This window comes from Poeciliopsis prolifica, unplaced genomic scaffold (assembly GCF_027474105.1).
Source record: "Poeciliopsis prolifica strain line A6 unplaced genomic scaffold, Auburn_PproV2 SCAFFOLD028, whole genome shotgun sequence".
Lineage (NCBI taxonomy): Eukaryota > Metazoa > Chordata > Actinopteri > Cyprinodontiformes > Poeciliidae > Poeciliopsis > Poeciliopsis prolifica.
The window spans coordinates 5,405,418-5,432,631 of NW_026562403.1; the positions used below are offsets into that span (position 1 = coordinate 5,405,418).

General features: G+C 42.0%; 2 protein-coding genes across 6 annotated transcripts in view; both read left to right on the plus strand.

The window, feature by feature from the left end:
- Positions 1 to 3,521, plus strand: part of ap1b1 (adaptor related protein complex 1 subunit beta 1) — a 28,541-nt gene extending 25,020 nt beyond the window's left edge. For all 5 annotated transcript variants that reach the window (XM_055048906.1, XM_055048908.1, XM_055048905.1 and 2 more), the window contains one exon: positions 2,158 to 3,521. In XM_055048906.1, coding sequence (XP_054904881.1) covers positions 2,158 to 2,232 — 75 coding nt within the window. In that variant the 3' untranslated portion in view covers positions 2,233 to 3,521. The remainder of the gene's footprint in view (positions 1 to 2,157) is intronic.
- Positions 3,522 to 6,263: 2,742 nt separating this feature from the next.
- Positions 6,264 to 27,214, plus strand: rasl10a (RAS-like, family 10, member A). The gene is made up of 3 exons (XM_055048911.1): positions 6,264 to 6,961; positions 19,915 to 20,039; positions 23,404 to 27,214. The coding sequence occupies exons 1-3, from the start codon at positions 6,746 to 6,748 to the stop codon at positions 23,672 to 23,674; spliced, it is 612 nt and encodes a 203-aa protein (XP_054904886.1). The 5' UTR covers positions 6,264 to 6,745; the 3' UTR covers positions 23,675 to 27,214.

Sequence of the window (27,214 nt, forward strand, 5' to 3'; positions counted from 1 at the left end):
CCCGCAGCTTGTCGCCGCAGAATCAAAACACTTTGATAGTAAATGCTCATATTTTTTTTCTAGAGGGAAAATAAAACCGTGTAGGAAGAATCCATTAATATTTAACTCCCCGTTTTCCCCTCTTCTTCCTACTTGAGTTTGTAATTTCTTCGCTATTAAGCTCTGAGGACGTGGCGCTGCTGTTATTTTAAAAACAAGCCGACCTCCTGCGTGCCGCCGTTAGGAGTTGTGCACAGCAGCCGCAGCTTCTGCGCTTCCTGCCATCTTGCTGATGGCAGCACTGCTGTCTAAACGCCGCCGGCAGCATCGCGTCGTAGTGAAGAGCCCGGAGAGCCGAGGGAGGCTTTGCGCTGCTGCGGCGTTGTTTATAGACAACGCTGCGCTTCCCGCTTCGCAGCTCTTCAACACGTCATCCCATTTCAGGTGAATACCTGATCAGTGTAATTAGGATAATGGAGCAAACATTATAGAGAATTAGTGGCGCTGATACGGGGACAGGCAACAGACAATTGATGGCTTATAACGAAATAAGTGAACACACCGGCTTGTAATTAGGATAATGGAGGATTACTCAACATAATATGAATTTTAGAAAGAAAAAAAAAAATCAGCATCAAATCCAGTGAAAAGCTTCAAATAAATATGAGAAAAGGGGTCACGCTGTCCTTTTCTGCTTAATAAGATGAAAGATCCAGCCGTCGCTGCGAGCAGCTGTTTGAAAATGCGCCTCTTTACCTGAATGTGCCACTCTTGGGTTTGCCTCGGGATCGTAAAACCACAATGTGACCCTGCCTCCTACGCACTAATCAGCTCCTCCTCAGTGTAACAAATGGGATTCTGAGTGGTGACGGTGATTACAGCAGAAAGAGCGGCAGCGCTTGGCCGTCTCTGTGGGGGGGGGACAGGTTGTCCTCGTCCTTCCCATCAGAGACGCGTGGGTCATTAAAGCTTCTGGCTGCCACAGGGCTGAGAGCTTTTCACTCCTGCAGAATTTTAATTACTGCATTTTTTTCCCCTTCCAAATCGTCTCGGTTCCGATTTGCTTTCTGCGACATCATGATAGAATCTGGACTGATGCAAGCAAGAACCCCCGCTGCCTGGTGTTTCCTGTAAACGGAAAGCTCCTGGTTGTGGGAAAATAATATCTGCAGTCTGACAGGAGGGAGGCTGGGGGGGTAACTCACTTTATGATGCTCCATTAAATCCAGAACCTTTTCCCCAGCTGAGGCCGACATCAAAGAGCAGGCAGGCCGCCGCTGTTTCCTCCAGTGTGCTCATGTATCTGTATTTCTGTCCGTAGGTCTGCCTGTGCCTGATAAGACTAAATTAAGGGGCTTTTAATCCGAGGCTCTTTTTTTTTTTTCTTCTTTTTTTCCCATGTGAGAAATAATTATTGCTGTGTCCCGATGAAGTTGTTTTAATGAGTGATCATGTCTTTCCAATTACCCATCATGGCCTGATTTACCCAAAAAATCTTATCTGAGGTTTCTGTCAGTATCATTCATTTTTATGCCATTTCATTAAAATTTGTTTAAATTAGTTTTGTTTTCTTTGCTTTATCTGTTTGTTTGTTTTTTGTAGTCTTTTTGTTTTTTTTATTTCCTTTTTTTTTCTTTAGCTTACTTCCCAATTTTGCTTTTTGGCTTTACTGAGTGGTCAAAAAGTAAAAATATGGAATTCTCTTTAATGTTAGGTTAAGAAGAGCAGAAAAAATACCTGATTTAATCCTTCTTTGCTCTTTCATTTTCTAAAGGGCAACAGTCCAGCGCCTTGATTTCTATAAAAACTGACATTTCTGATTTACCACATCATATTTTAATATTTTGGTTTTGTCTCGTACCGACTAGAAGCATTTCCCCAAAAGTGAAAGGATCCATTACTAGAAATAACTTTTAGAAGCTCAATCGCTGTTGAACTGCTGGTGTCCTTCAATGTTTGTTGCTGTTTTCACATTTGGATGTTTTTCTTCTGAAAGTTAACAACAAAAAAAAACTTGAGCTTTAAGTCATGAGTTGTCAAATATTTTTGAGGAAATAATATACTTCGAGGAACATCTAAGATTTTAGATCTTTGTGCTTTCATAATTAAGTGTTAAGTCAGCAGTCTTATCGCTCGTTAAAACCTGCGTGTCATTAATCAGGTCCTTCTGTCCCTCAGGTGTGTCTGAAGTGCAGAGCTCCAGAGGTTTCTCAGTGCGTCTTCCAGAGCTACGAGGCTGTGCTGAAGAACTGAGCGAACATCCGACCGTCCGCTGCGCTGCGTCGACCTTCTGGCACCTTCTTCTGCCCTTTCTCAGCAACACGTCGACCAGGTTGCAACCTGGCGCAGTGCAGAAACGCCGTCCTGCAGTCATATTGTCTTTTCAGTAGATGGCCTCAGCTGTAACCAATCAGAGCAGCACTTTTAGTTCCCGAAAAGACAGCGCCAATTTCAGGCTTTCTATCTCTTAATTATGTTTAGTTCAGGATTTTCATTTTGAGCTACATGATTCGAACATCTCCAGTCTTTCTTCCCTCTCCCTCATAATGACCCATATTCATTAAGGGCCAGACGGCGGACTGACGTCTGTCCTTGTGACTTTCTCTGCATGAGGCTCTGCAATCATTTTCTAGCCCCACGTCTCTGCAAACTTCAGTCTATTTTTAGCACCTGCAATCAGCAGGTGAGCCATCAGCTTCAGTATATTTATTTAGGGGTGCATTTAAGATGAGGTGCAGTAGAAAGAGGCCTGTGTCTGGTGGACACATAATTACTTAAACTACACTATAGTGATTTTTATAAAGTTTTCTTTAGTATCTTTACGGAGCGGTGGATTTGGATCTACTACTGTTTCTCAAAGCTGAATGTCTGTCTGACGTGTGCATGGAAATCTGTGTTTCTTTTGTTTTTGTTTTTTTACATCAATATCTTGACTTTTAGAGACTAGCAACAGGTGTCGGCTCACTGCTCTCGTGCTTAGTCATTCCATGGTTTAATTTGTGTTTTGTATTCTCCCTGTTAGTGTTCATGCAGCAGGCTGGAAGAGAGCCTCAGGGTGATAGTTTTCTTTTTTTTTGGTTTTAATATGGCCCGTCAGTTCCTGCGTCAGTGGCGGCCTCTCGGGCTCTCTGCCACTCTGCTCTCGCTTCCTCTGAAACCTCGCTGCAGCTCTCCACCGGACATGAAGGCCCAGGTGACACAAACTAATGTTGTCATTTGTTACAGATAAAAGCATACGTGTCGTAGCACAGTCTCACCTGAAAGAAGGCTAATTGGATTTGTTTTCCAAGTCGTCACTCTGAAGCCCTTTGTCTCTTCGGCATGAATGCGCCTCCTCTCACTACTTTATGAAAACAGAGGCTGTGCATTCTGTGTGTGTCCCTTTTGTGTGTGTTGACGGATGATTCATATGGCATATGCTGTGTTAATTAATCAGATGTTTAATCAGAGGTTCTTGATTTACTTGATTTTGTCGTATGTGTGTACGTCGTTTGGAAAAAAAAGCAACAAAAAAAACCGATTAAAGTCCCCTGACGAATCCACGTGGTTCTTGTTTCTTCTCCTGACATCCCAGGTTATCGTAGGATGTAAAGCGTTTCCTCAGTTATTTGCTCGGTAAGGTTCACATTTTTATAAACCTCTGGTTTGTTTTCCCACCGCGCTTCGTAACAACCAGTGACCTTTAAGACGTCCATGACTCTGCTCTCAGGTCACCAGCTGCCAGTGTTGCACACTTGATGCTCAAACATGCAAACACAACCCTGAGCTCTCTGCCCAGCACCTGGCGGCCTACGCAAGGATTCATACAGCTTGAACTTTTCCACATTTTGTCTTGTTACAATCACTTAACACAACCTAACACATAATTATGAAAGGAAAGAAAATTCAACTTTCATTTCCAAAAAAATGCTTTATTACAAAAAAAATAAATAAATGTGAAGTGATCAGTTGTGTTCAGTTCCCTTCACTGATGCTCTTAAATAAGATTCAGTGCAACCGGCTGCATTTATGCCTTACCCCTTGAATCCACCTCTGTAGTTTGAATGAACCTCCAGCTCTTCTGTGAAGTCCTCAGAGGTTTGTTAGAGAAGCAGCGACATCTAGAAGACAAAGCAATGCCAGATGGATTTAGCTTCTACAGCACTTTGTTACTTGGGCAACGCGACGCGCGAAGCTTTTACTCCAGCCACGTTCACCCGGTCACACTCTGGATATTCACATTGATTCACCAGTCAGTAAGCACCTAACGGGGTGAGTTCCTGGCACAACTTGAATGGCACAATCAGAGTCCAGATCAATACACTAAAGTAACCCTGACTTGTCCATAAACACCCAAATTAGTTTCACTTAGAAAATGCAAAAACCTCAGTCTAGTTATGCAGAATATTGATCGATCTCAGATTTGTACTTTTAACCTAAATATAAAAGCCTTGTATTCTCCTTCCACCTAACGATTATGTGCTACTTTCTTTTGGTTTATTCTGTTATGTTGTGGTAGGAATTTGACAGAATATAAATAAACTTGAGTGGCATGAATATCACTGCAGGCCACTGAACTCTCCACTGTAGCTGTGGCTCTTCGAAGCAGCAGCCAAGGTGTGTCTTAAAGTCCAAAGTGCTTTTTATGTGTAACCAGGATTTCTGCTGGTTGAACTGATGTGAAACGCAAACATTCAGACTGTGAGGGAGAAATGTCCCTGTACATCCAGCAACAGAGAATCAGCGGCTGGTAAAAAGTCAAACACAAAATCTGTGATAACTATCATGTTCTGTTAGCAGGAGAATCTGATATTTATCATCTGTTACACAAGCAACCCGATAGGGGGCGCCAATTCGCCTTCTCAATCGAAAAGCAGAAATCCTTGTTTTAATGAGAACCAGGAGGATAGTCCACCGTTTCTGATGCTAAAAGCCGCAAAGTATCGCATCGCCTCTCCTGACATGGAGTTTACTCCCAGCAGCCATTTAAACATCTTTTAAATGTTTTATGACGCTCCAGTAAGATGGGCAGGTATGTGTTCATGGAGAGCAGAGAACAGCAGATGATATTTTGAGCCAGCAGTGTGACTGTCCTCATGTCATGACGGACTGAGGATTTGAACTGAAAGAAGCTCCTGAGTTTAAATAGAAGTCGCTCCTGCCCTGATGTTCAAGCGAGGCCTTCTGGCGAGAGGCTTTATGCTCAGGAAGAGAAAAAGACCCGAGTGAAATGGGAAGATGAGAAGAACGTTCTCATAACGTTAATATGAGGCTTTGAAACTGAACTTCTATTAACAGGCAAGCACGGCGGCGGAGGCGTTATGCTGTGGGAAAGAACAAAAGTGGATGACGTAAATAAGGCGGACGGCCTCCGTGTTACTCACCTCAACAAGACAGCTGGAACTTAAGGTTCGTTAGGAAAAAAAAAAGTTTACGGCAAATTCTTCGAACCTTTCCAACCAAAATTCCCAGTTTTCCAGAAGGAAGAGTTCAAAAACTCGACTTGTATATTTAATCGAGGCCCACAATGAGTGAAATTACTGCAAAGTGTCTCCAAGTGCTGCAGGACTTTTCACAGCTCGGTTTGTAATCCTGCTACAGAAATGTCAATTAAACACCAGCTCAAAGTGTAAAAGTTTACTCCTGTCAGAACCTCCTCTTTAGTAACTTAGAGGCGCGTGATGATTATTTTATTTATTTTTTTTCCTAGACTGGTTCTCTGAGTGGAGCTGGAGGTCTGCTCAACCTCCAGACCCCAACCAGCAGCTCATAGGTCACACAGAGATGTGACGTTCAGCCTGCATGACCCCCGCACCGTGTTGCTGTATGGTCCTGGATGTTGATGTGTGTGTGTGTGTGGTGGTGGTGGGTGGGGGGGTGCGTGGTGTGTGAGAGAGAGAGAGCGTGCGCGCGCGCGCTCTTGTGTGGCCTGCTCCTTTACCGTGTATTCCGCGACGTTATGGGAACACCGCGCTTTCACACGCGTTTTGCGCACGACCTGATCCTATTGGATGAGCAGTGCAGGGGATGTTAGTGATGATGGAGAGAGAGGCTGGAGGGAGTGGGAGGGGGGGAGTTCCTGTCTCTCCAACGGCAGACGCACGGCGCTCCTGATCGCACTCTAGATGCCTTTACAGCAGACGCACCTCTGTCGACTGTGATGATCGTTCCCCTCCCTCCCTTGCGCAGCGGAAGGTGAGAAGACTCCGAGGTTTAATGCCATTGCAGAACACGTGGAGAGCCTCTTTACTAGTCCCCGCGGCCGTGCGCCTCCCCCGTCCTCCCCCCCGCTGCCATGGAGGAGCGCGCAGGCGGTGGTGCAGCGCTGGGGAAAATGAGCGAGAGGTGCAGAGGAGGCGATCAATGAAGGCGCGGAGAGCTCCTGCGCGTCTTGGCAAGGTCGGAGCCGAGCGTGGATGAGATTATGTCCGAGTGGCGACGGCAAGGACGGACTTTTCTGCTTCCTCTCCGGGGATGCCCCCTGAAAAAAACAAAAAAACAACAACAAGAGTTTGTCTCTCAGAGGCGACGAAGAGCCCTTTGCCTCCGTTTGCGCGATCATGCTTGAGCCTGTATTTGTGACAACCTCTTGTCGCTCCCGCCTGGGAGGTGAAGTTTCCTCGCTTTGGACGATTTGTCGGTTCTGTCGCTCGCTGCCGAGGCTTGCCTAAGGTGATTTAGAGGCTGCAGCAGCAGCAGCAGCTGCAGCGGGGAATCCAGCTGTGTTTACTGGACGGTACGCATCTGCCGCTGTCGCTGTCCATGGTGCTGAATCCGGGCTCCAGGAATGGTGGAGACGCTGAGTATCGCAGTGATCGGTGCTCCCGGAGTGGGCAAAACTTCTATAATCCGCCAGTTCATCTATAACGATTTCTCGGAGGCATACACGCCGACCAGGAGCAGATATGTATACAGACCCTCCGTCATTCTGAACGGGAACATGTATGAGTTAAAGGTTTTGGACGTCCCGCCAATCTCCTCCTTCCCAGCAAGTGCCAGTCAGGTAATGTGGCTCACTTTAAGCAGATGTTTAACCCCTAAAGGATTCTACTTTAGCCTCGCAAGGCAGATCACTCAATCCAGGATGAACTACACACGCAAACACACATTCATACACGGTATGTCTTTCTTTTTTTTCCACAAGGACTTCACATTGATTCTCATTCATTTTTCATTCACTTCTTTGAGCCTGACCTTTACCCTCAATCTAACCATTTCCAGTGTGTTCCTAACCCCTAATCTTAATCTAAACTCAAGTCATACCTCAGTCCTAAACCCAAACCCTAACATAAAAACAGCAGTGCTTCTTTTGGGGTCCTGGCTTTGGGCCCCATCAGAGGCAGTTGGTCCCTTCAAGGCAGAATTTGTTAGGAAAATGGTCCTTAAACTGTAATAAAAACAAGGCGACACACACACACACACACACACACACACACACACACACACACCACACACACACACACACACACACACACACACATTTTTTGTTTTTAACTCAAATCTTGATGAACTAATCAGCATCTCCTGGCAGCTGCAGCCAGATGACAAAATGAGAATCTTATTTATCCCCTTTTCACTATCAGATGCCTTTACTAGTTGCTATGGAGACTGACTTAAAGCCTCGGAGCATCACTTTGTAAACTACACCCCCTCATGAGGAAATTATACATTTTCTAATCAATCACGAGATTCGTCTTTGGTCGATTTCCGACTACAACACGGCAGCGCTCGGCGTCAGGTGCATTCAGATGAGCTGATGATAGGATGTCGCTGCTGCATCTATTTAAACTCTCTGTGAAAAGACAGAGCAGACTGGCCTTTCATCCACGGCCAGGGGTCATCTGCTACCTCTGATTAGTAGAACAGGCGTTTGAATGAAGGGATACGGCGAGAGCCTCCTCTCGCCGTATCTTTCTGTGTTTTGCTTTACTTTGACATTTTAAAAGCAACCGAATGTCCTTTAAAGTTTCTCCTTGCTGTTGCCAATCACTCAAATGAGTGTATTTAAAATATTGCCTGTCGCAACTATTTCCAGTGATGTTTTGGTACTTGTTCTTTGATGAAAACAACAACAACAAAAAAACATTAAAATTGAAGAACATAGATTTTGAAGTTTCAATAATTTGAATTAGTTTTATTGAGCTTTAAAAAAACTTAAAATAAAAAATCCTGAGCGCCAATCCTCCAAGTCTTAAATCCCGTCTTTATGCTGCCGTTCCTCTAGTGTGGAAACACAAAGAGGGAATTTAGAGGAATTTAGACAGCTTAGAGAGAAACCTGCTTTATGTGTCAAAACCAGACTTCAAATAACCATGAAACATTTCTCTGTTATTCTCCATACATACAGTGCTTTGCAAAAGTTTGATACCTCCTGAACATTTTCACGGTCGTTTTTCAACCACAAACTTTACTTTGTTTCATTAGGATGTTGCTTAAAAGACCAAGAAAAAAATGGCGCATAAACATCAAAATAACAACAAATAAGGCTGTTTTCCAAAACGGTTTAAGGATCTGAAAAGTGTGTCATGCATTTGTATCCAACCCACCTGATTCAGTATCTTGTATTTTGACTTTGACTGGATCACGGTGCCACAGGATGACACGTTAACAAGCAGTATTACTGTAGCTGTGGCTTTACCTTTAGGGTCGTTGTCCTGGTAGAAGGTGAACCAAGGCCTAAAACTCAGCGTATCAAGAATCAAACGGATTTCTTTAGTGATTTTCAGATGTTTAGCTTTGTCCTTGTTCCTGTCAAATCTGGCATGGCCTGTCTCTACAGAGGAGAAGCATCACCACGGATTCTACTACGATGCTACCAACTCCGTGTCTCAGCGTGGGGACGGTGAGGTGAAAGAGTTTGACTTCAGTCTCATCTGGCCCGAGCATCTTTGCTATGACTTGTGGAAAACTGCAAATGAAACTTATTTGAGCTTTTTTTTCCCCAGCATTGTCACTCCACCTTTAAGGCCAAATATCTGGAAAGCGCTATTGATCGTTGTACTGTCAACACACTCTGCAATGTTCGCTGCAGTTCTCTGCAGATCCTCCAGAATGACCATGAGCTTCTTGGCTGTGTCTCTGAATTATCAGTGTAGGTGGGTGGCTGTATCTTGCAGTTGTGCAACACTCTTTCCATTTTCACATGAGGATTTTTAGTGCACTGACAGATATTGAAAACCTGGAATATTGTTGCGTAAACTGCTTTAAACATCTCCACTGCTTTACATCTGAGCTGTCTGATGTGTTCCTCCATGATGCTATTTGTCCTCCAACAAACCTCTGAGGACTTCGCAGAACAGCTGGATTTAGAGTGAGATTAAATTACACGTGTGTAGATTTGGGTTACAATTTCATTGGGTTGATGGGGATTTTTTTTTTTTAAGTCTTAGAGGTTAAACACAAATTGGCACCACACTTCCAGCTACTTTAGAGGTGACCTTGTCTAACTTTACAATGGATGTGGACATATTATTAACTCTCTCTAATAGCCAGTCAAATGTGTCTTCACCTTGCACCAAAGATCACCTCCCGTCTGCGTCGTTTGCAGGGTGTGTGTGACTCTTGTCTGCGATGACTTTCATCAGAGAAAGTCTCCCAGGTCAGCACACCAACCTGACAATTACTGCAGCAGAAAATGTCCTCTTTTCTCTCAGCTTCACTGATAGTTCCTGCAAGAAAAGCTGTGGCTATCCGACAGGGTGGGAGTCAACAAACGAGCAGCTGGTGGCGTGTGGGCTGGCAGAGGGGCCCTGAGCAATCCACCTGTCACAGTTACAGCTTCTCTTCCACACCTAATGTTTCATCAAAAGGTGATAAGAGGTCAGACGTCCCCTGTGTGCCACCAACAGAAACATCTTATAACGATTCGTTCTGCTAAATGTTGCCGCTCGGAGAACACGAAGGTGAATGTGAACAGAAAGCAGGAATAAGACGAGATGAGTCTCTTGGGGTTAAACTGTCCCTAAACGTTGAGTCGCGTCAACAAGCTTCTGGCGTATCAGTGTTACCGAGTCGCTTTTGAGAACATCAACTGAGTGCTACTGTCACATTTCCAAACCTGGAAAAGTCTGCTCTCTGCTCCTGTTGTGTCCTGCTTGTCCTCACTTTGGTGATGTCCTCTGGTCACAGGCGGAGCTCTGACTGGGTTGTGTCTGAGTCACTGTGTCTGTCTGCATTGACCCCATCAGTGGAGACGCGTATCCCGAATCAGGGGCTGTGGGTACACTGAGCAGCACAAAGAACAGCGATTGAAATTTACTCGCAGCATGTAGCAAATTGAATTAAAGCACCGTTCCCAGTTACAATACTGCAGGGAATAGACCACTGATGGAGGTCTGAGTGGCTGCAGTCAATTAGACATTTTCCAAAGAGCTTAATGGACACCATCAGAGTAACAGTGACCGAGCGAGGAGTAATCGGTCCTCTGAAATTTGTGATGAATAAGCTGAAGGATGCATTGAGTCAGTACGCCTCCATGCTGATGCAGCCTGGCAGGTTTTCATCATCTCAGATTGTATGTAAAAGGCTACTTATGACCCGGTTTCCACCAGACCTTCATGCTTGCTATAGTCCCAGATTTCTGTTATTGTACTGAGATGGTTTTGTCGTCTGTTTGCTTCGCAGAATGCCTGTTTGCTGATAGTGTAGCTTCTAGGGGACAGCTGTCACAGTGCGGCCATAGGATGTGGTGACAGATGGATTTAAGCTTGATGGAGCCTTCAGCACGACGGGTCTTGTCTTGTTCTGTCTCTTATTGTTCGCTCATTCTTCCTTTGTGCCATATCTCCATGACTTCCACCCACTGACGATGCTCCCTCTCCCTCTCTTGCTGCTCTCTGGACAGTTTCTCAGTTATCTCTCTAAATGCTCACTGTGTGAACTGTGCAGAAATTAGAGCATTTTATGTAACATGTTGTGTCATTTGGACTTTTGTGGAAGCAGTTGGAATATGTACCCATCTGCGAAGAGATTCACAAGTTATCTAAAAGCTTCAAAGAAGGCAACTTATTTCTTTATTTTTACGACAATCTTTGTCTTCTGTTTCGTAACTCTTTGCACGTGAAACAGCTCAGCAAAGTTTTGAGATCAATAGTTTCTGCTTTCTTTTGCAAGCTACCATGCTTCCCACAGACAGAGCAGTGCGACTATGTTTCTACCAGAAAAGGTTTGTTTTCATCCGAGTTTGGCCTTGTTGTTGCAGATGGGTCAGAACTCCATGCAGAGCATTAAACCATCAGCATCTTTCCAAAATTTGCTGAACTTCAGATAGAAATACACTACCCACAAAAAGACAGGCAGATTCAGCTTTTGAGGGAAACGTTAGGATGATCCTAAAATGCACCCTTGTAACTTAATGTCCAGCTATTCAAATTTTCAGTACTTTTCACACAACCTGCTGCTCTCATTTGCAATGAGCAGTAAAACTGACAACAGGTGTTTGATCCATGAACCAACTAATACATTTCCTGGTTCAATCAGAGCTGGTACTTAAGAGCAGGCCTCCTCATCAAGCTGTTCACGCTTTGACATCATCTCAGATGGAACTGAGCTTAGAGAGCCACAGAGTGTCGGCAGCCGGTTGTAAGAGAGAGAGAGACTGGGAGAGTCTCCGAAGTGGACGTCCTTTGGCCACGTCCCACACTGATGACTGCTGCCTTGTGTACAGTGCAGCACAGAGTGATGAGCGCCACTCAAGGGAGGTGAGAGGCGCCCAAGTGTCACGTCAGACCATTTGAAACTGATTATATCAGTGTGGTCAGTGTTCTATATAACACCAGGACCAGGCGTCGTCTTGCCTGGTCCAGAGAGCGTTTGTGCTGGATAAGGCGTCGGAGACGTCAAGGAGAACGCTGTGCATCAAGTGCTTTGGTGGTGGTGATGTCACAGAGTGGCCAGGTGTGTCTCGTGAACAGAGGTGTCTTTTGTCCAGGGCTGCGTTAGAATGGATGAAGTGGGCAGAAGGATGTGGATCCAGATCAGACGGAGAGCGTCTGTGAACATTAGTTTTCAAGTCTCAGTCTTTAATAATTTTCACCCTCTGACAGGTTTTCTTCCAGGATTGTCCTGATTTAGCCCTGTCCATTCTCCCATTAACTCTGACCAGCTCGTCTGTCCTTCTATCAGAAAATAACATTTGCCTTTGACCTTTTGTTTTCTCACTCTTTCATAAAGGAAAGTTTTGTATAGTTCAGGATTAATAGTTGTCCTGGGGACTGTTTCTCCAGTCTGAGCTGTAAATCTCTGCTGCTCCTTGAGAGTATGGAGCCAGTCTGATTGCTTAGGTCAAGGGTCACTTTACACTCCAAAGAGCCATTCATAACCTCAGTCCCTTCTGTGTCCACTTTTTTTTTTTCCATTTTTTTCTCCGAAGAGTTTTTAGCGGCCACTTTTGATGCAGCGTGACCTATGAAATGTTGATGAGTGGAAAATTATTGGAATAAAGAACAGACTGTATTTTCCAACCCAACAGCAGGAAAAATAACTCTAATATAAGCATTACAATTAGTGTCCTTCTGTTGTAGCAATGCAGTGTTGTTATTCCATCAATATATTGAAAACCTGCAGTTTCTGTATCATTTTTCAAAGTTTCTAAGAGTCATTAAGGAAAGTCCAAAGAGCCACATGTTGCTCTATGAAATGCTATGAAATGTTATAACAGTGGAAGGAGATGAACTTAAAATAGTGACTAATTTGAATTATTATATTTGTAAAACTTTTCCTTCCACTTCATAATTATGTGTTACATGGTTTCACTCTGTCACATAAGATCCTTTGCGGTTGGTGTTTGTGGATACTTGTGCAAAGCACTTTATTATTGTGTTTTTCATATAGCACAAGCCCAGGTACTTTTTTCTTTTCAAAGCATTAAATAAAAATCATATTTACTCCCCTTACAGACTGTTAAACAAAAAGAGTAGACCTGGATCATTCACTTGTCATTACTCTTAGTTTTAGATTTTGTAATGGATTTTCATGAAACCGTCAGGGAAACTAATCTAAAACATGTATGAACATTTTTCTTCCAACCTTCTGTTTCATCCATGTGCTAAAAGAGAAAGACATGTAAATGAATGAGACTGAAGATGATAAGTGGATTACATAAGCTTTGGACAAAGCCAGACTGATCCCAGGTTTACAATCCCGACAGCAGCTTCATGTGCAAAACAATCCTTTCAAACTCTTCTATTACAGCAGTTTCAGCTGGAACAAGAGGGAAATATTAAAGATCCAACATCACTTCAGCTTTCTGTAACACGTCACAGAACTCCGAAAAAAATATTTTCCTCTGCCTCCAAAGAGGCAAAGACACTGAGGAGTGATGTATCCTGCCGTCTTTAATGATTCTCCAGCTATAGGTCATCATTGATTAATTGAAATTTCACCTGCGGGGCCTGTAATAGATTTTATGTGCTAGTCAGGCGCTGTGGCCTTTGCATGACACATCTCTAATTGCTCATCAGCCTTTCCCCACCACGATACACCTGGTGCTCCAGCATTATCCGTCACAAACACACATACCATTAACGGCCGCTCTTCTTCTTCTTCTTCGCCCGTCCTGATACTCAGAGATGCAACAGCTTTTGTCTTTGCGTGCTGGAAACTGACCAAGGCCCGCTCCTGTTGTCAGGGAGACGCGTTCTGTTTGGGTTTGAGGAGCAAAGGATGAGATGCTCTTTTTCCACACGGGTAAGAAGGCCGATTGAAGGATACAGACAGTGGGTCCACACTTTGCTGTCACACTCCACACTCTCTCACCCCACAAGGATGCTCAACGCTCTGTCACACACACACACACACGCACACGCACACACACACACACACACACACACACACACACACACACACACACACACCCACACACACACACACACACACACACACATCCTGATGTTCTGATTTATGCTCATCAGCGGTATACATGCTCCAGCACTTGGCTTTTGTTTACTTGCTCTGTTTCTTGTTTGGCTCTGCAGACGTAGTGTTGCGCTCTCAAGCTCCGCCTCCGCTTTTAAAACCAGGATTTGGATGACAAAGAGATACGAGATGAGAACACAAGCTGCTATTTTTAGGCCCCGAGATGTGAGGCTGCAACTGAAAGCAGCCGCCCTGCGCATCTCATATCTTCAGCTGCCTCAATTAGGATGGAGCTGTGATGAAATGTGTTGCTAAGGGCAGGAAACGTGCATTGTTTACCTGAGAAACACAACAAACTGGGCACTGAAATAGCTTTGAATTCTAATAAAATTACACTGCTCCTCCTAATTTGAACTTTTCTGTTAACAGCTTGTTGCTCTTCTGCCCACTTCAGCTGTTCTTGCTGGGTTCCAAAATGTAGTCAAACAATCCCTTGGGTAAGCCACAAAAGCATCTGTCTCAAATGATTTAGCTGCTACTTTTAAAAGGCATCAGCAGCCACAACTCAATCAGTTTCATATGTTGGCAAAAGTCAAATTAGCCTGATGAAGAGTTTTTGACCTTTCCAAAGCATTAAACAGAGCACTCAAAAAAAGAGAAAATGATTATACTCTATTTGGATTCTAACTTATTGAAATAATTAACATCTACCAGATGCAAACGATTATAGTAGAAGTACTTAATATTACTTCTAACATGAAGTAAGTGAGGATGATTTACCTAAAAAGTTATCATCTATTTGCTAAATCATCAAGGATTTTGCAAAAAAATTTCAGATTTATAAAACACAAATTAAGGGAAAAAAATGTTGAATGTTGAAATGTTGGATGAATATTTTAGAGTAAAGAAAAAACAGAAACAACCTGGATACCCATGACTTTGGCCAGAAGAACAGTAAAGGTACTGCAGTGTGTGGTTTGGATAGAGAGATAGTCCCTTCAGCTCCAGTAGTGCTCTGTCAGCAGCCAGCAAAGGCTCTTGGGATCTCCAGATGTGTTTTACGACGACACGTTGAAACACATCACTGACAGATGCTGAGCATGTTGGCTCTGTGCAGAGAAACAACACTCTTTGCAGGAACATAACAATAATACTAGCTGGACTTGGTGTGGGTCACACAGTAGAACAGTTGTTAGAACCTTTGCTTTGCAAAAGAAAGTTCTGGGTTTGACTCCTGGCCTTTTCTGCATGAAGCCTGCACGTTCTCCTTGTGCCTGCATGGGTTCTCATTCCACATTCCAAAAATTGTGAATATTAATTTGGTCTCTAAATTGTCCCAGGTGTGTGTGTGTGTTTTTTTTGTTGACCTAATCTGTGTGAATTCATGCTCTTTTAGGGTCCCAAGGTCAGCAGTGGGGGCAGATGGCAGCAGTAATGTCTGCCTCCACCTTGAGTCACTTCTTAATGGTGCTAGATGTCTTGGAAAGAGAAATTGTCATATTTACACCTGTTTTCTCACCATCCTCTTCCCCGTTTTGCCTGCAGTACTTCCGTACATCTCTCCTCCACGCCTCATCAGTCTCATTACCATCCCACTCATGTGAGACTGTTTCTTCCTGTTGACATGGACCCATAAATAACTTCTTCCAGGCCCAATGAAGGCAAATTCATTCTCATCAGCATGCTGACATGATCAGTAACATCACCACGCTGATCGTCGCCTTTTTCACTTATCTTACCCTGTCATAAATTATCAGCTGCATACGTGGGACCGAGCAGCAGGCTGGCATGGAAAAAGACATTTTTATGTGTGATTAAATTTCTCCTTTTTGACTTCAAGTTCTGGTGGAAAGGAGCAAAACTACAGAGAGCAGCATCAATCGAAATCAAATCAGTTTGTGTTTCAGTGCCAAACATGTTGGTCTTATCAGCTTATCGTTTATAGTATGTCAGGCAGCCTGCTTTTTGATATTTTGATACATGCTAGTGAAAATCTATATTATACAACAAAAGAAGGTTTACCAATATGAGATGAATTAAAGTGTATCAATCAGCAATGACTAAAACCCATTTAATCTGAGCAGCTTTCAAAATCAAGGCAGGGTTTCTGCAGAGACTGTGATCAGGAATGGATTATAATCTCTCTCCTCTCTTTCGAAGACCTACACTTTTATATATTGCTTCCAGATTTATTGTTAAAAATGTGTCTCATGGCAGCATTAGAAACGAGTCCCAGTGTAAATGTAAAAGGTTTCCTCCAACTGTCAGTGTTGGAGGAAGCTGCAGTTCTCCAACATTAGGTTCCACTTACATGTTAGAAAAAAACAAATGTGGAGTTTGCCGAATTAGAGATGGAGAAACTTAAAAAACTTTCAGTGACGAACGCTCAGGTTGGGAGCAATATTAAACAAAGTGGATGCTGCTTATGAGAAAAAAGCATTTCATGCCCACTGTTGGATACAGTGGATGATTTGTGATGCTGCGGGTCAGACATTGGGGAACTCGTTGAAAATGCCTGGAGATTTTAAATAATCGATGTGCCTCCTCTACAAAACTCATCATCTGAATCGGTCAGTATTTTGTCTTTTAATAGGAGAATGATGACATCCAAAACATTTCTTCCTTGCCCATTTTGGCCCCTGGACTTCAATCCTGTAGAACTTGTTAACAATAAGCTGAAGAGTTTGTATATGAGGGGAGAGATTTCACAAAGACCCTCTGATCCAACATAGTGAATTGTTACAGGGGAAGACTAAGTGCTGCCACGCTGGAAAAAAGACGTTGCACAAGATCTTAACAGCAGTGGTGAAAACAATTTTAACAACTGAGATTTGAAAAATCTTGGAGTATTTTCTTCCCCTGAAAAATGTATTCGACTTAAAAATTGGATTTTGATACATTTTCAGATGGTTTTACTGCAATAAAAGATCATTGCAGTGGGGCTTTTCAAACAAATAATTTGCTTTATTGTTTAAAAGTAGTTATTCATGAAATCCTGTTTTCCAGTGTTATTGGAAACTGTTATTAAAATGCTTGTCAATGAAAAATCCAAAGGCCAAACCAGGACAAGGTCTCCTCTCTCTCACAGGCAACACTTTTCCCAGCAGCCATCCCAAAACTTTACCTCTCTGTTTATTTGTCGAAAGGATTAGAAAAACATGCAAAATGTTACCCCAAAGCAAGTAGAAGTAACTTTTTCTTACCAATCAGTTACCTTTCAAAACATAGAAAGATATGAAAGTTGTTATACACCAAGAATAAGTTGATCAAAGCTTCTCTTCACATCAAACTGTTCTGAGTGAAAATAGTGCCACTTGCTAAGACTTTGTTGTTTCGAAAAACTTTGTTGTTATGACATGCTGAGTCAGTTTTGCTTCACTATCTTTCACAGATCGGCTAGTAGGAGAAAATTTTCCCTTTGATTTGCTGAAAAAACCTACATCCAGATCTGCCAAAGATGTGAGACAGACCAGCAATCCCCACACTCCCAGTGCTTTCAATTTTTCTGAATTAATTCCTCAGTTTAATTTAACAGCAATGTTCAATATTAAGAAGATATTATGAAAATGCAGACCAGTAATAAAATCATAATGAAATCATCAGTCTTTAAAGTAACACATTTACTGCATGGAAAAGGCTCAGAAACAAACATTTTTCTGTTTTTCTGAACAATTTTGTTGAGCTCGAGTGTAAACAACAAGCTTGAACCTTACATAGAATTTCATTGTGAGTAAAATTTTATGAAATTGGTGTTGAAAACAGAAAACTAAAACACTTACTCAGTGATGAAATCCATTTGCCCATTTTTCTGTGCTTGCTTCATGCTTGCAGCAGGTTCACAGAACAGCTGGTGCCTGTTTTTACGGTGGTCACTGGGGAGGAGATGGGGTGCACTCTGCACGAGCCGGCTGTAAATCCCAGGGCAACACAGAGACAGTCCAGGGCAAACAACCACGCATTCATAACATCATTTCTAAATGGTTTTTTAGAGGCCAGTTAACCTAACATGCATGTCATTGGTTGGTGGAAGGAAACCGGACAGACCTGTGTTTTCACAGAGGGAACAGGCACAGAAAGGCTGAGATCTGGACCCCCAATCAGATTACTGCCAACAGTGCTGCTAACCATGGCACCACTATGCTGATTAATGAAATTCAAAAACTCCTTTCCAGTAATTGTACTAGAGTAGCTGAAATGATTGTTTCCTATACGGTTCCACAGCATGGTAAGCCAGATTAAACATAGATGAGTTTCATCTGAGCCCACAGCAGTCTCAGAAAGCCAAGCCGCTATTAAAGCAGAGCTGGTGGTGACTCTCGGTCTTGCTCATCCCTTGATCCTTCTGCCTTTTTCATCTTTTCAGCATTCTCTCAGGCTTCTCCTTGTTTTTCTTTTTTTAATTTTCAGCATCTGTTTTATTCCTCCAGAAGATCCCTTTCCCCTCTCCTTAAAGTTTCTGGCTCCCTCCAGATCAAATATTTATGAATTCATTGCTTGCCGGTTGAGGCTGTTGGCGTGGTTTAATACAACACTTATGAGAGTTTGAGGAAACGCACCATGAACAGAAGTGAGGAGGAGCACAATGTTTTTATTGTAATGTGCTTTTAATTGCTCTTTGACACTCACCATTATCAAGCAAGACATTGTTCTGTACAAAGCTGAATGTACCATGGGTAACAAATTCTGATATGGCTGTGAAAACAGTAAAACTTCTGCTTTCTCTTTCTTTGACTGACTCAGTGATTAGTTCTGTCTAACATCGGTCATCGTCCTTGAATGTGTGTAGCTAGGAGACCGAGCGGCGCTTTCTTCTCGGTGATCACCAAATGACTTTACATGAAGAAGGCGAAGCTTAGGGAGTCGTGTCAGCTTCAGAAATTCATCCATTCATTCTCTGCAGCAGAGGCATGCAAGATGTGATAAAGAGCCAAGGAGCTTTTAGAATATAACAGGAACACACAGTACATGCTGTTCACTTAGCTGCCCACTGTAATCACTCTGGTGTGTAAGTATGAAAACCACATTTTCTGCAAAAACAATGATGCACGGCTTTTACAATGCAAACAAAGAAACCTTCTGAGCCACTTCAACATTTTTCAGACTCTTCCCAAAGAATGCTCAAATCTTCAAACCACATCAATCAGCAGTCTACCTAAAATTACTTAAAGTAGTGTGAAGTAGGAGGGAAATGAATGTCTGGTTGAAAACTAACAGAGCACATTGTCATAAACACTCCATATCCGTGGTGAGACATAGTGGTGGCAGCATCATGCAGTGGGGATGCGTGACAGTGCAGAAGCTTGTTTATTTGTTGTGTAAATCCCACTTGCTCAATAAAGTTTATTGTGAGGAGAAGACAAGGAACCATTACGTAATTAGACTTCAAAATAAGAGCATGACTATAAACTTCCAAGTTAAAATGACTTAAGTCGATAACCAAAACGCTCAACATAGATATTGAACGTCGGTCGACACAACCAAGTCAATCAGCGCTTCAGAATTTATCCACAAAATTAATTTAGAGGAAGCTAGGTGCGCTAGAGGCTTTTAAAGCTACCAAGTAAAACTAGCTCTGTTATTAGTGCATTAGCAAATTACCAGAAGTGAGCCTACCACTGGCTAAAACTGTGAGGTTTTCTATGTGTAGTCCCTTGTTGTCCCTCTTCCCTTTGATTGTCCACAGCTGTCCCTGGTTTCCCCTGATTATCTTCCCTGTGTTTTCAATCCCACCTGTATCTGTGTTTCCCTGTCGGGTTCTTGTCGTTTGCTTGTTGTGTCATTAGTCGTGTACTTTCCCAGTGCTACCAGTGTGTTTGAGTTCTTTGCCTCATCGTTCACCTGTGCTACCTGGATTTCTGCTCACCTTCCTGCTTCCCATTAAAATCCTAACTTCTCACAGCATCCTGGGTCCACGGCCTCTGTCCTCACCACTACAGCCATTTCATGACTAATCTAAAACAAAGAAACAGCATCAACAAGCTGACAAAATATGTGTGTAATTTCTTATTCTAATATATAAAACTTTAAAATTTAAACAGTTTTTTTCTTTTTCTCAAAGAAGTCAATTTTGGGCACATTTCTGTGTTTTTCTCTGTCATTCAGGAATGGCTGGATCTGCGCTGCAGAGGTGTCCGCAACGCCAACGCTTACATCCTGGTGTACGACATCTGTTGTGTGGAGAGCTTCGAATACGTGAAAATGATCAGACAGCAGATAGTGGAGAACAGGTACACTCACACGTTTCCCCTCATCATGATCTACAACCTTTTCACTTCGTTGCTCATGTCTTAAGTAAAGCTGCCTCATCTCTCAATTAAGCACCAGCAAAAAACCTTTTCAGTGCAACAGTTGCAACAGATATGTTTACTCTTCCTGTCGTGGCATTTTTTAATTTAGCACCATCCTCCTTGAAATCTGAGCGACTTTGTTTTGCCGTTTGATGCGGCGGTTCTCCACGAGCGTTGTCGAAGGCAGCACCAGCAGTTTGAAGATTATGTGAGGGATATTTTCTGCTTTTATTTGACATGAAGGGAACAACGGGTGAAAAGCAGGGTGACAAAATACAGATCCAAACTCTCCTGAACGGCTTTGTGTCAACATATGTGAGGCTAAAGGGTTGAACATCAAGGATCAGAAGAAAACCTGCTTTGTTATCCACAACACTGGCACACCTGAATATATTTCCATATAGAGAGGGACTTCATTTGTTTGCTGTGTAGTACATGACCAAGCTGCCACCACAAAGTCCATCCTCCCCTCCTTGTTTATGGTCGGAGACAGAAACCCATTATAGGCAGGGTGTATGCAAGAGGAATCCCAAGCAGGAGAGGCGTGTTTTCACAGGATGCAGATCCCATGTCAGAATGAAAGAGACTCGCCAAGCGCCAGGCGGGGACCAACCCAGTGTGGAGTTCATAAATAATGGAGGTACAGAGGGATTCTCTCTCTGTAGCTCCAAAAGAACAAAATGTTGGCTTGAAATGATGTGGCTCTACAAAAATCTGCTGAAAACCAGAGTAACAGAATTTCCTCTCTTATTTTTGCAGCCCTTGAGCATGAAGCCTTCCTTCAGTTCACTGAAGCTTCTCATGGCGCTAGGTCCCTTCCCATATGGTTTTCATAAGAACACATGAATCCAAACACTTTCATGTAGATTGTTTCGCTCCCTCTGAGAAATCAATAATTTGTGAGATGATTTTTAGTTTACGTGAGATTACTGAGCACCACCTCAGGGCTTGATAAATGAACTGTGCATCGGTCTCTTTTTATGTAATGTTCCCCATCAAGCTATTGGTCTGTGAAAGCAGGTGTGGAAATATGCATTAACATGCGACTCATTGTCAGAGATTTACACCCAATTTGGGACAAAAAGATCTTTATTCATAAATAGAAGAAAAGATAAATTAATAATTCATCGGTTTTTGCAAGATTTTACTTCTGCATAATCTTTGCAGTCATTTTAGCAGCAGATTTATTATCTGAATTAAAAGCTTGCAGAGGATTTTACTTCACTGATGCTCCAAATCCTTTTGTTTAATAAAATGTATAGCTCCTGTTAAAGCAATGAAAAAGAATTTCATTGCATTGAAATAACATTTATTCCAACTAATCTCTATTTTTATTTGACTGATGCAAAGGATCCCTAAGCCAGCAATAAGATTCTAGTGATAATGTTTCGACCTGAGAGCCCACAACAGAGGTTTTGGTTTGTGCTGCAGGACTCAGAGTTATAATATTCAGCTTCGGTCTGACATTTACATACAGTAATCTTCAGCATGAATTACCTTAATTTGGGGTTTATTTGTCTTGTTTGTTTTTTGTCCAAAACACTGATTCAAATTTGAAAATTGGGGAACATTACAAGATTGGGGAACATTGTGCTGCTCGCCAGGTTATAAGATGAGCTTGAAAATGTAAAAAGATTGAACAGGGACAGGAGTAAAATAAACAGGCATTTTACTGAAGAGTGAAATAGAAAAACATTGAAAAAAGAAAGAAAAATCCCTCTTGCTTAACCTCAAGAGGGATGTGACATTAAAAGTCATCAAAACTGTCCAGATAACAATCTTTCTTATCAGATTCTCATTTTTGGTGCTTTTTTGCAAAAAGAAGTAGGTTTTAAGGAGTGTTTTGTTCTTTAAGCTCTTCTCTTGCAGATGCTGTCTCGTTTCTAAGAGTCCAAAATGAAACAGTTATTGTCTTACTACCTCTGATCTCAGCTGTGTGTGATGATTGACGCAAGTGATATTGATTGTGCATCTCAACAATGCAGTAATGTGTAAAGATAGAAAGTTTTTCCGCCTTTGCCACAATGGGGTCATCATGACACTGTGAATGCCTGACAGAAAAATAACCTAAAAATTAGATTAAACCTCAACAAAAGTTTAACTTTTCAAGGCCAATGGTCTGAAAATGTTACATGTTTTTTTCTTTTGTTTGGTGCTCCTCTTTCATTCCAGTTTCTTTTTGAAGGTAAACCTACAATGTGGTTATGATTATCCAGCACAAAATGTGAATACTTGTGTCAACCTTCATGATTTCAGGATTGGGTTGAGGAGCGTCCGACACAAAACCAGAGAAACCAGGTGTTTTCTTCATTGTTCCAGGCACTTAGTGAAATGCAATAAAGCCACTGTCAATGAAATGGCTCTCCACAGTGTGATGCTGCGACCACTGTGCTTGACAGCTGGTGCGTTGCTGTCAGGTTTAAAAGCTTTATATCTACTACCTCACTCGTATCAAATAGTTTCATTTATTTCTAGTTTGACCATTGAACAAAAGAGACATTTGGAGAAAATTTTCCAATTTTAACCAGTCCTTTTTAGAGCATAGATTTTTTTTTTGTTGTTGTTGTTTGGCCTCCTTTCAGTCTATGAAACTGGATTCACTTCAAGCAGTGTCGGGTTTATGGAAGGCTAACCAATGTCCAACTTCCTTCCATCTAAGGGTGGCAATTTGGATCAAATAACTGAACGTTTTCACATCTGGGACAAAGTTCAAAAAAGGAAACCAAAAGATTTGAGATTATACTTAAACACCAGGTCTGTGCTTGAAGACAAAGGTGCTCAAATTCATGGCCAGATTTATGCAAGGACTTTGTGCATGGCATTAAAATCTGTCTGCAACTTGATCAAATATATTAAAACCTCTAAATAATGTTCTTTAAGTTCATAGACGCTCTATGTTGGATAATCATTTTACCCTAAAACAGTTACCTTAAATCAGTAGTTCCCAAAGTGTGGGGTGCGTCCCCTGGGGGGGCGCAGTGCCATTGCAGGGGGGACGCAGGAAGCAGTATAGATGAATTGAAAAAAAAAAAAACAGTTACACAAAATTATTTCACTGTAAAGATGGTTTGTAGTATGTTTTGTTGCAACCTGAGGTGTGAAATAAACTTCAGTGAAGTTTGAAAGCAAAATATATGTGTACAGGTTTATGTCTGGTTGAACAATGTATGTGCCCAGCAGTTTTATTATTTTTCTTTTTTGGGGGGGGATGTTATTGTAATCCATAGGGGGGCCCAGAAGAAAATCAAGCTGTGCCTTTTGAAACAAACCCCTCCTTTTTTTCCCACTTCACATTCTCCTTCAGGGAAGGCAGCAGCAGTGAGGTGCCAATCCTAGTGGTGGGTAACAAGCGGGATCTGCAGAGGCAGCGCTTCATGCCCCGCAGGGCCGTGTCAGTCCTGGTGAAGAAGACGTGGAAGTGTGGCTACGTGGAGTGCTCTGCCAAGTTTAACTGGCATGTGGTCCTGCTCTTCAAGGAGCTGCTGGGCATCGCCGTGGCACGGGGCATGCGCCAGAACCATACCTCCACCCGTCTGCAGGGGGCGCTACAGAGGAATCGGTGCACAGTCATGTGACCCCTAGAGCTTCCTCCACCCCTTCTCACGTCTGTGGTGGAGCAGACCCTGGAGAAAAGGACTCTTTATCGTAATGGCTGGAAAAATACCCCGTGGCCTCCTGCTTAACTGAGCTGATTTTTCATGAGGTTTATTTAACTCTGCGCTGTAACAGACTCTGAAATTCCACCCATGCTCATCCAACCACTTCCTAGTCTAAACCTGTGTAGAAAGGAGGAAGCCGATAGAAGCAACGGCAACTTGAGATCCAACAGAGTTATGTTTTCACACATCAGCTGGAAGACTAAACATTTCAGACCGGGTCTCCGAATGTAACACGACTCATACATCTGGTCTGTAACTGGGCCAGACAGCATGAAAGCTGTGTTTGTAAGACTCAAAACCAGAGAGGCAGCAATATTATTGAGTCTTCCTTTTGGATTTGTCATATTCAGGATGGTGAAATGGCACAAGTACAGATATGACGCATTAGGATTTACTTCGAGATACAAGGCCAATAATCCACAATAGAATATGACAAAGATAAAGAAAAATCAAAGGTGCACGTCACTGAATATGATCTAAAAGATTATTTGTTTCGGTGGTTTAATTCAAGAAGGAAAACTCATCTATCACAAAGATTCATTACACAAAGACTGATATATTTCAAGTGTCTTATTTTCTTTCAATTTTAAGAAAGTTTGAATATTGCACGAGATTGATTGAAAAGATTTTTAATGCAAATATGTCATTCTAATGAAAAATATGCCCTACGTTATATAGTACAAGCATTCAGTGCTTGGTTGGGGCTCTTTTTGCATAAATTACTGTATAAATGTCACACAGAATCAAAGTTACCAGCATGTGGTTCTGCTATGGTGTTGAGGAAGTCCATGTTGCTTTAATAGTGACCTTTAGCTTATCTCCATTGTTGGTTCTTGTGTCTCTTATCTTTTTGTCGACAATATTAAGAAGTTTCTCTTTGGTGTTTAGGTCAGTCATATTTTGATTATTTAAGCAGGTATTGCTACTTTCAGCAGTGATACCAATGCCAAATCCTCCTGAAAAATTAAATTATTTCCATAAAGCATGTCAGAATAGGGCATTATGACTTTGGATTTAAGTAAACAGTGAACCAAACCCAGCAGATGACATGGCACCCCATAATAGCCACTACCTCTGGGAACTTCACACTGAATTTCAAACATCTTGGATTCTTTGCCTCTCATCTCTTCCTCTACAATCTGGAACCTAAATTTTCAAATGAATTTCAAAATTTGCCTTCATCTAAACAGAGGACTTTGGATCAGTGAGCAACAGTCTAGTCCTTTTTCTACTCAGACTAGACAGGATGCTTCTGTCAGGAGTGGGCTCATATGTTTTTCTTCTTTTGGACACGGGATACAAGCGTCTTAGTTCACATCTTGAGTACCTGCTTATATGACTGGAGACTCTTATAGCATTAACTTTGACTGCAGTCTACATCTTGTGAATCTTTCCTGAACTCTTGAATGGGCTTCACTTTACAATTTTCTCAAGGCTGTGTGGAGAATTCATCCGTTCTCCATGCTATGCTAAGTATGAGGTTGAAGAAGAGTCAATGAGTTGAATTCATGAATTCAATTTATTAATACCAAAATACAGCTGGTCCATTTTTCATGCTACCTTTAGGAGTTAGCAGGACAAAATGGCAACAAGTAACAGTTGGTAACTTCCTTTGTGTATGCAGGTATCTGTCTAAGCTACACCCTAAAGAGGGCGTTCCCAAGTGTGTCATTTCCTCTTCCCTTAACTTTGATGGCGTTTCCTAACATGTAATTTCCTTTAGCTTTAGCTTTGCAGCAAGTTAAAAGAGACAAAAGAAAAACACGGAATTACTTATTCTCAACAGCTGAAAGATATTTCTTTAGCTTGTGCACTGCTCTCAGACACGTTTTTTCATTGCACTCAACTTTCCATTAAATGCTTGGATGCAGCGTTCTACGAACTGCCAACCTTTACGGCTTACTTTCCAGTCATTGTTTGTTGAACAACAATCACGACCACACCAACACATTTCTGTACCAGAAAATTAATTTCGTATTGCTGTTTAGTTTACTTCATTTTTTGAGAAGCAAAAGTTTTAATTTTTATTTGATGTAAGCTATAATCAGCCAAGTTGACCAAACTGAATGCTTGAAATATATCATCCAGAATATAGTGAATCTTTGTAATGTACAAATTCCACTGCTTTAATTGAATTGCTGCAATAAATGAAATCTTCTAGAAAGGTTTTCTTAAAATGTATATAGTTATGACTAGATGGTATTTTATTTTAGGTCTGATGAATTAACCTGCAATAGACATTCTTTACAGATTAGGGTGAAGGTTGTTCGTCCCCAGCAAGGGTGTTTTAAGATAGTCTTTCAGCAGAAAATACTGAAGTCCCTTATGACAAACTGTGCAGCTTTATACTACTGTCTGTCCTCACTCAGACTCTGTTTCTGCGGAGTATATTGACACCAGGGACGTACGGACATGCAGGAGCATAAAATAAGAACCTGTGCTAGCATTGTGTATGTGTGTGTGCTTAATGTACTTTAATTGTGGGCCCTGACAGATTTGTGGGGACCAAAATTCTGGGCCTCTTGATGGTAGGTGTTAAAGTGTATGCAGGTATCTATGTGTGAAGGAGAAGGCAAGCCAAGGCAAAGTGTGGCGGTTTAATAACTGACTTTCAGGCAGGTAAAGGACAAACACAGGAAGATAGGGAAACAGATGTTGATGCTTTGGATTAGAATGGAGCAATAAACCCCTGAAACGATGCCCTCAACCGACTTCACACCAATATATTGTATTGAAAATGCCTCTTGCACTCGCTGTAATCCAATGTGCAATGCACTGCTGCAGCCTATAAAAGTGCATAAACACGGCTCAGTGGCTCCTACATCCAGGATGCAAATGGATCATTACTAAAGCTTTAACATCACTCTCGGAATAGTGTCAAAATGGCGATGTTGTGAGCAACTCTTATTTTTTTTGACTAGATCAAGGGAGGTACTTTGAGAACACAGCTGACCAATTTGTATATAAGAAAAGCTCCAGAGGGATCATCTTGCATGCTATTGTTGGTCAAATCCAACAGGTCAGGGTTTAATTGCACTGATGTGAAAATGTGATCTTGTGTTTAATTATTTTTTTGTACTACATGGTTTCCTGGCTCCACAGTGAGCAGCTGAGTGTATGAATGTTATCATTTTTCAAAGGCACGTGAGAGCACAAGCTCATGATTTCCTCCAAATGTAGTGCTAATTCTTCAGCGGGGCCAGATGGTTGCATTTTTTGTAGTAGTACAAAAAAAATGAGAGAAATATGTAGCAGAGAAATGAGAAAGCAACTGTGTGTAGCATGAGTTCCCATCAGTTTGTGTGTGTGTTTCAGAATAAAAAGGGCTAATGTTTGTTTCTGAGTTTTCAATCTGAAACCTTATCTTTATTTTTAAGGTGTTGGTACTCTTGAGTATTTTGTTTTTCTTTTTTGACACATGATAAATAAATAAATAAATGCATTTGAGAACGGCAA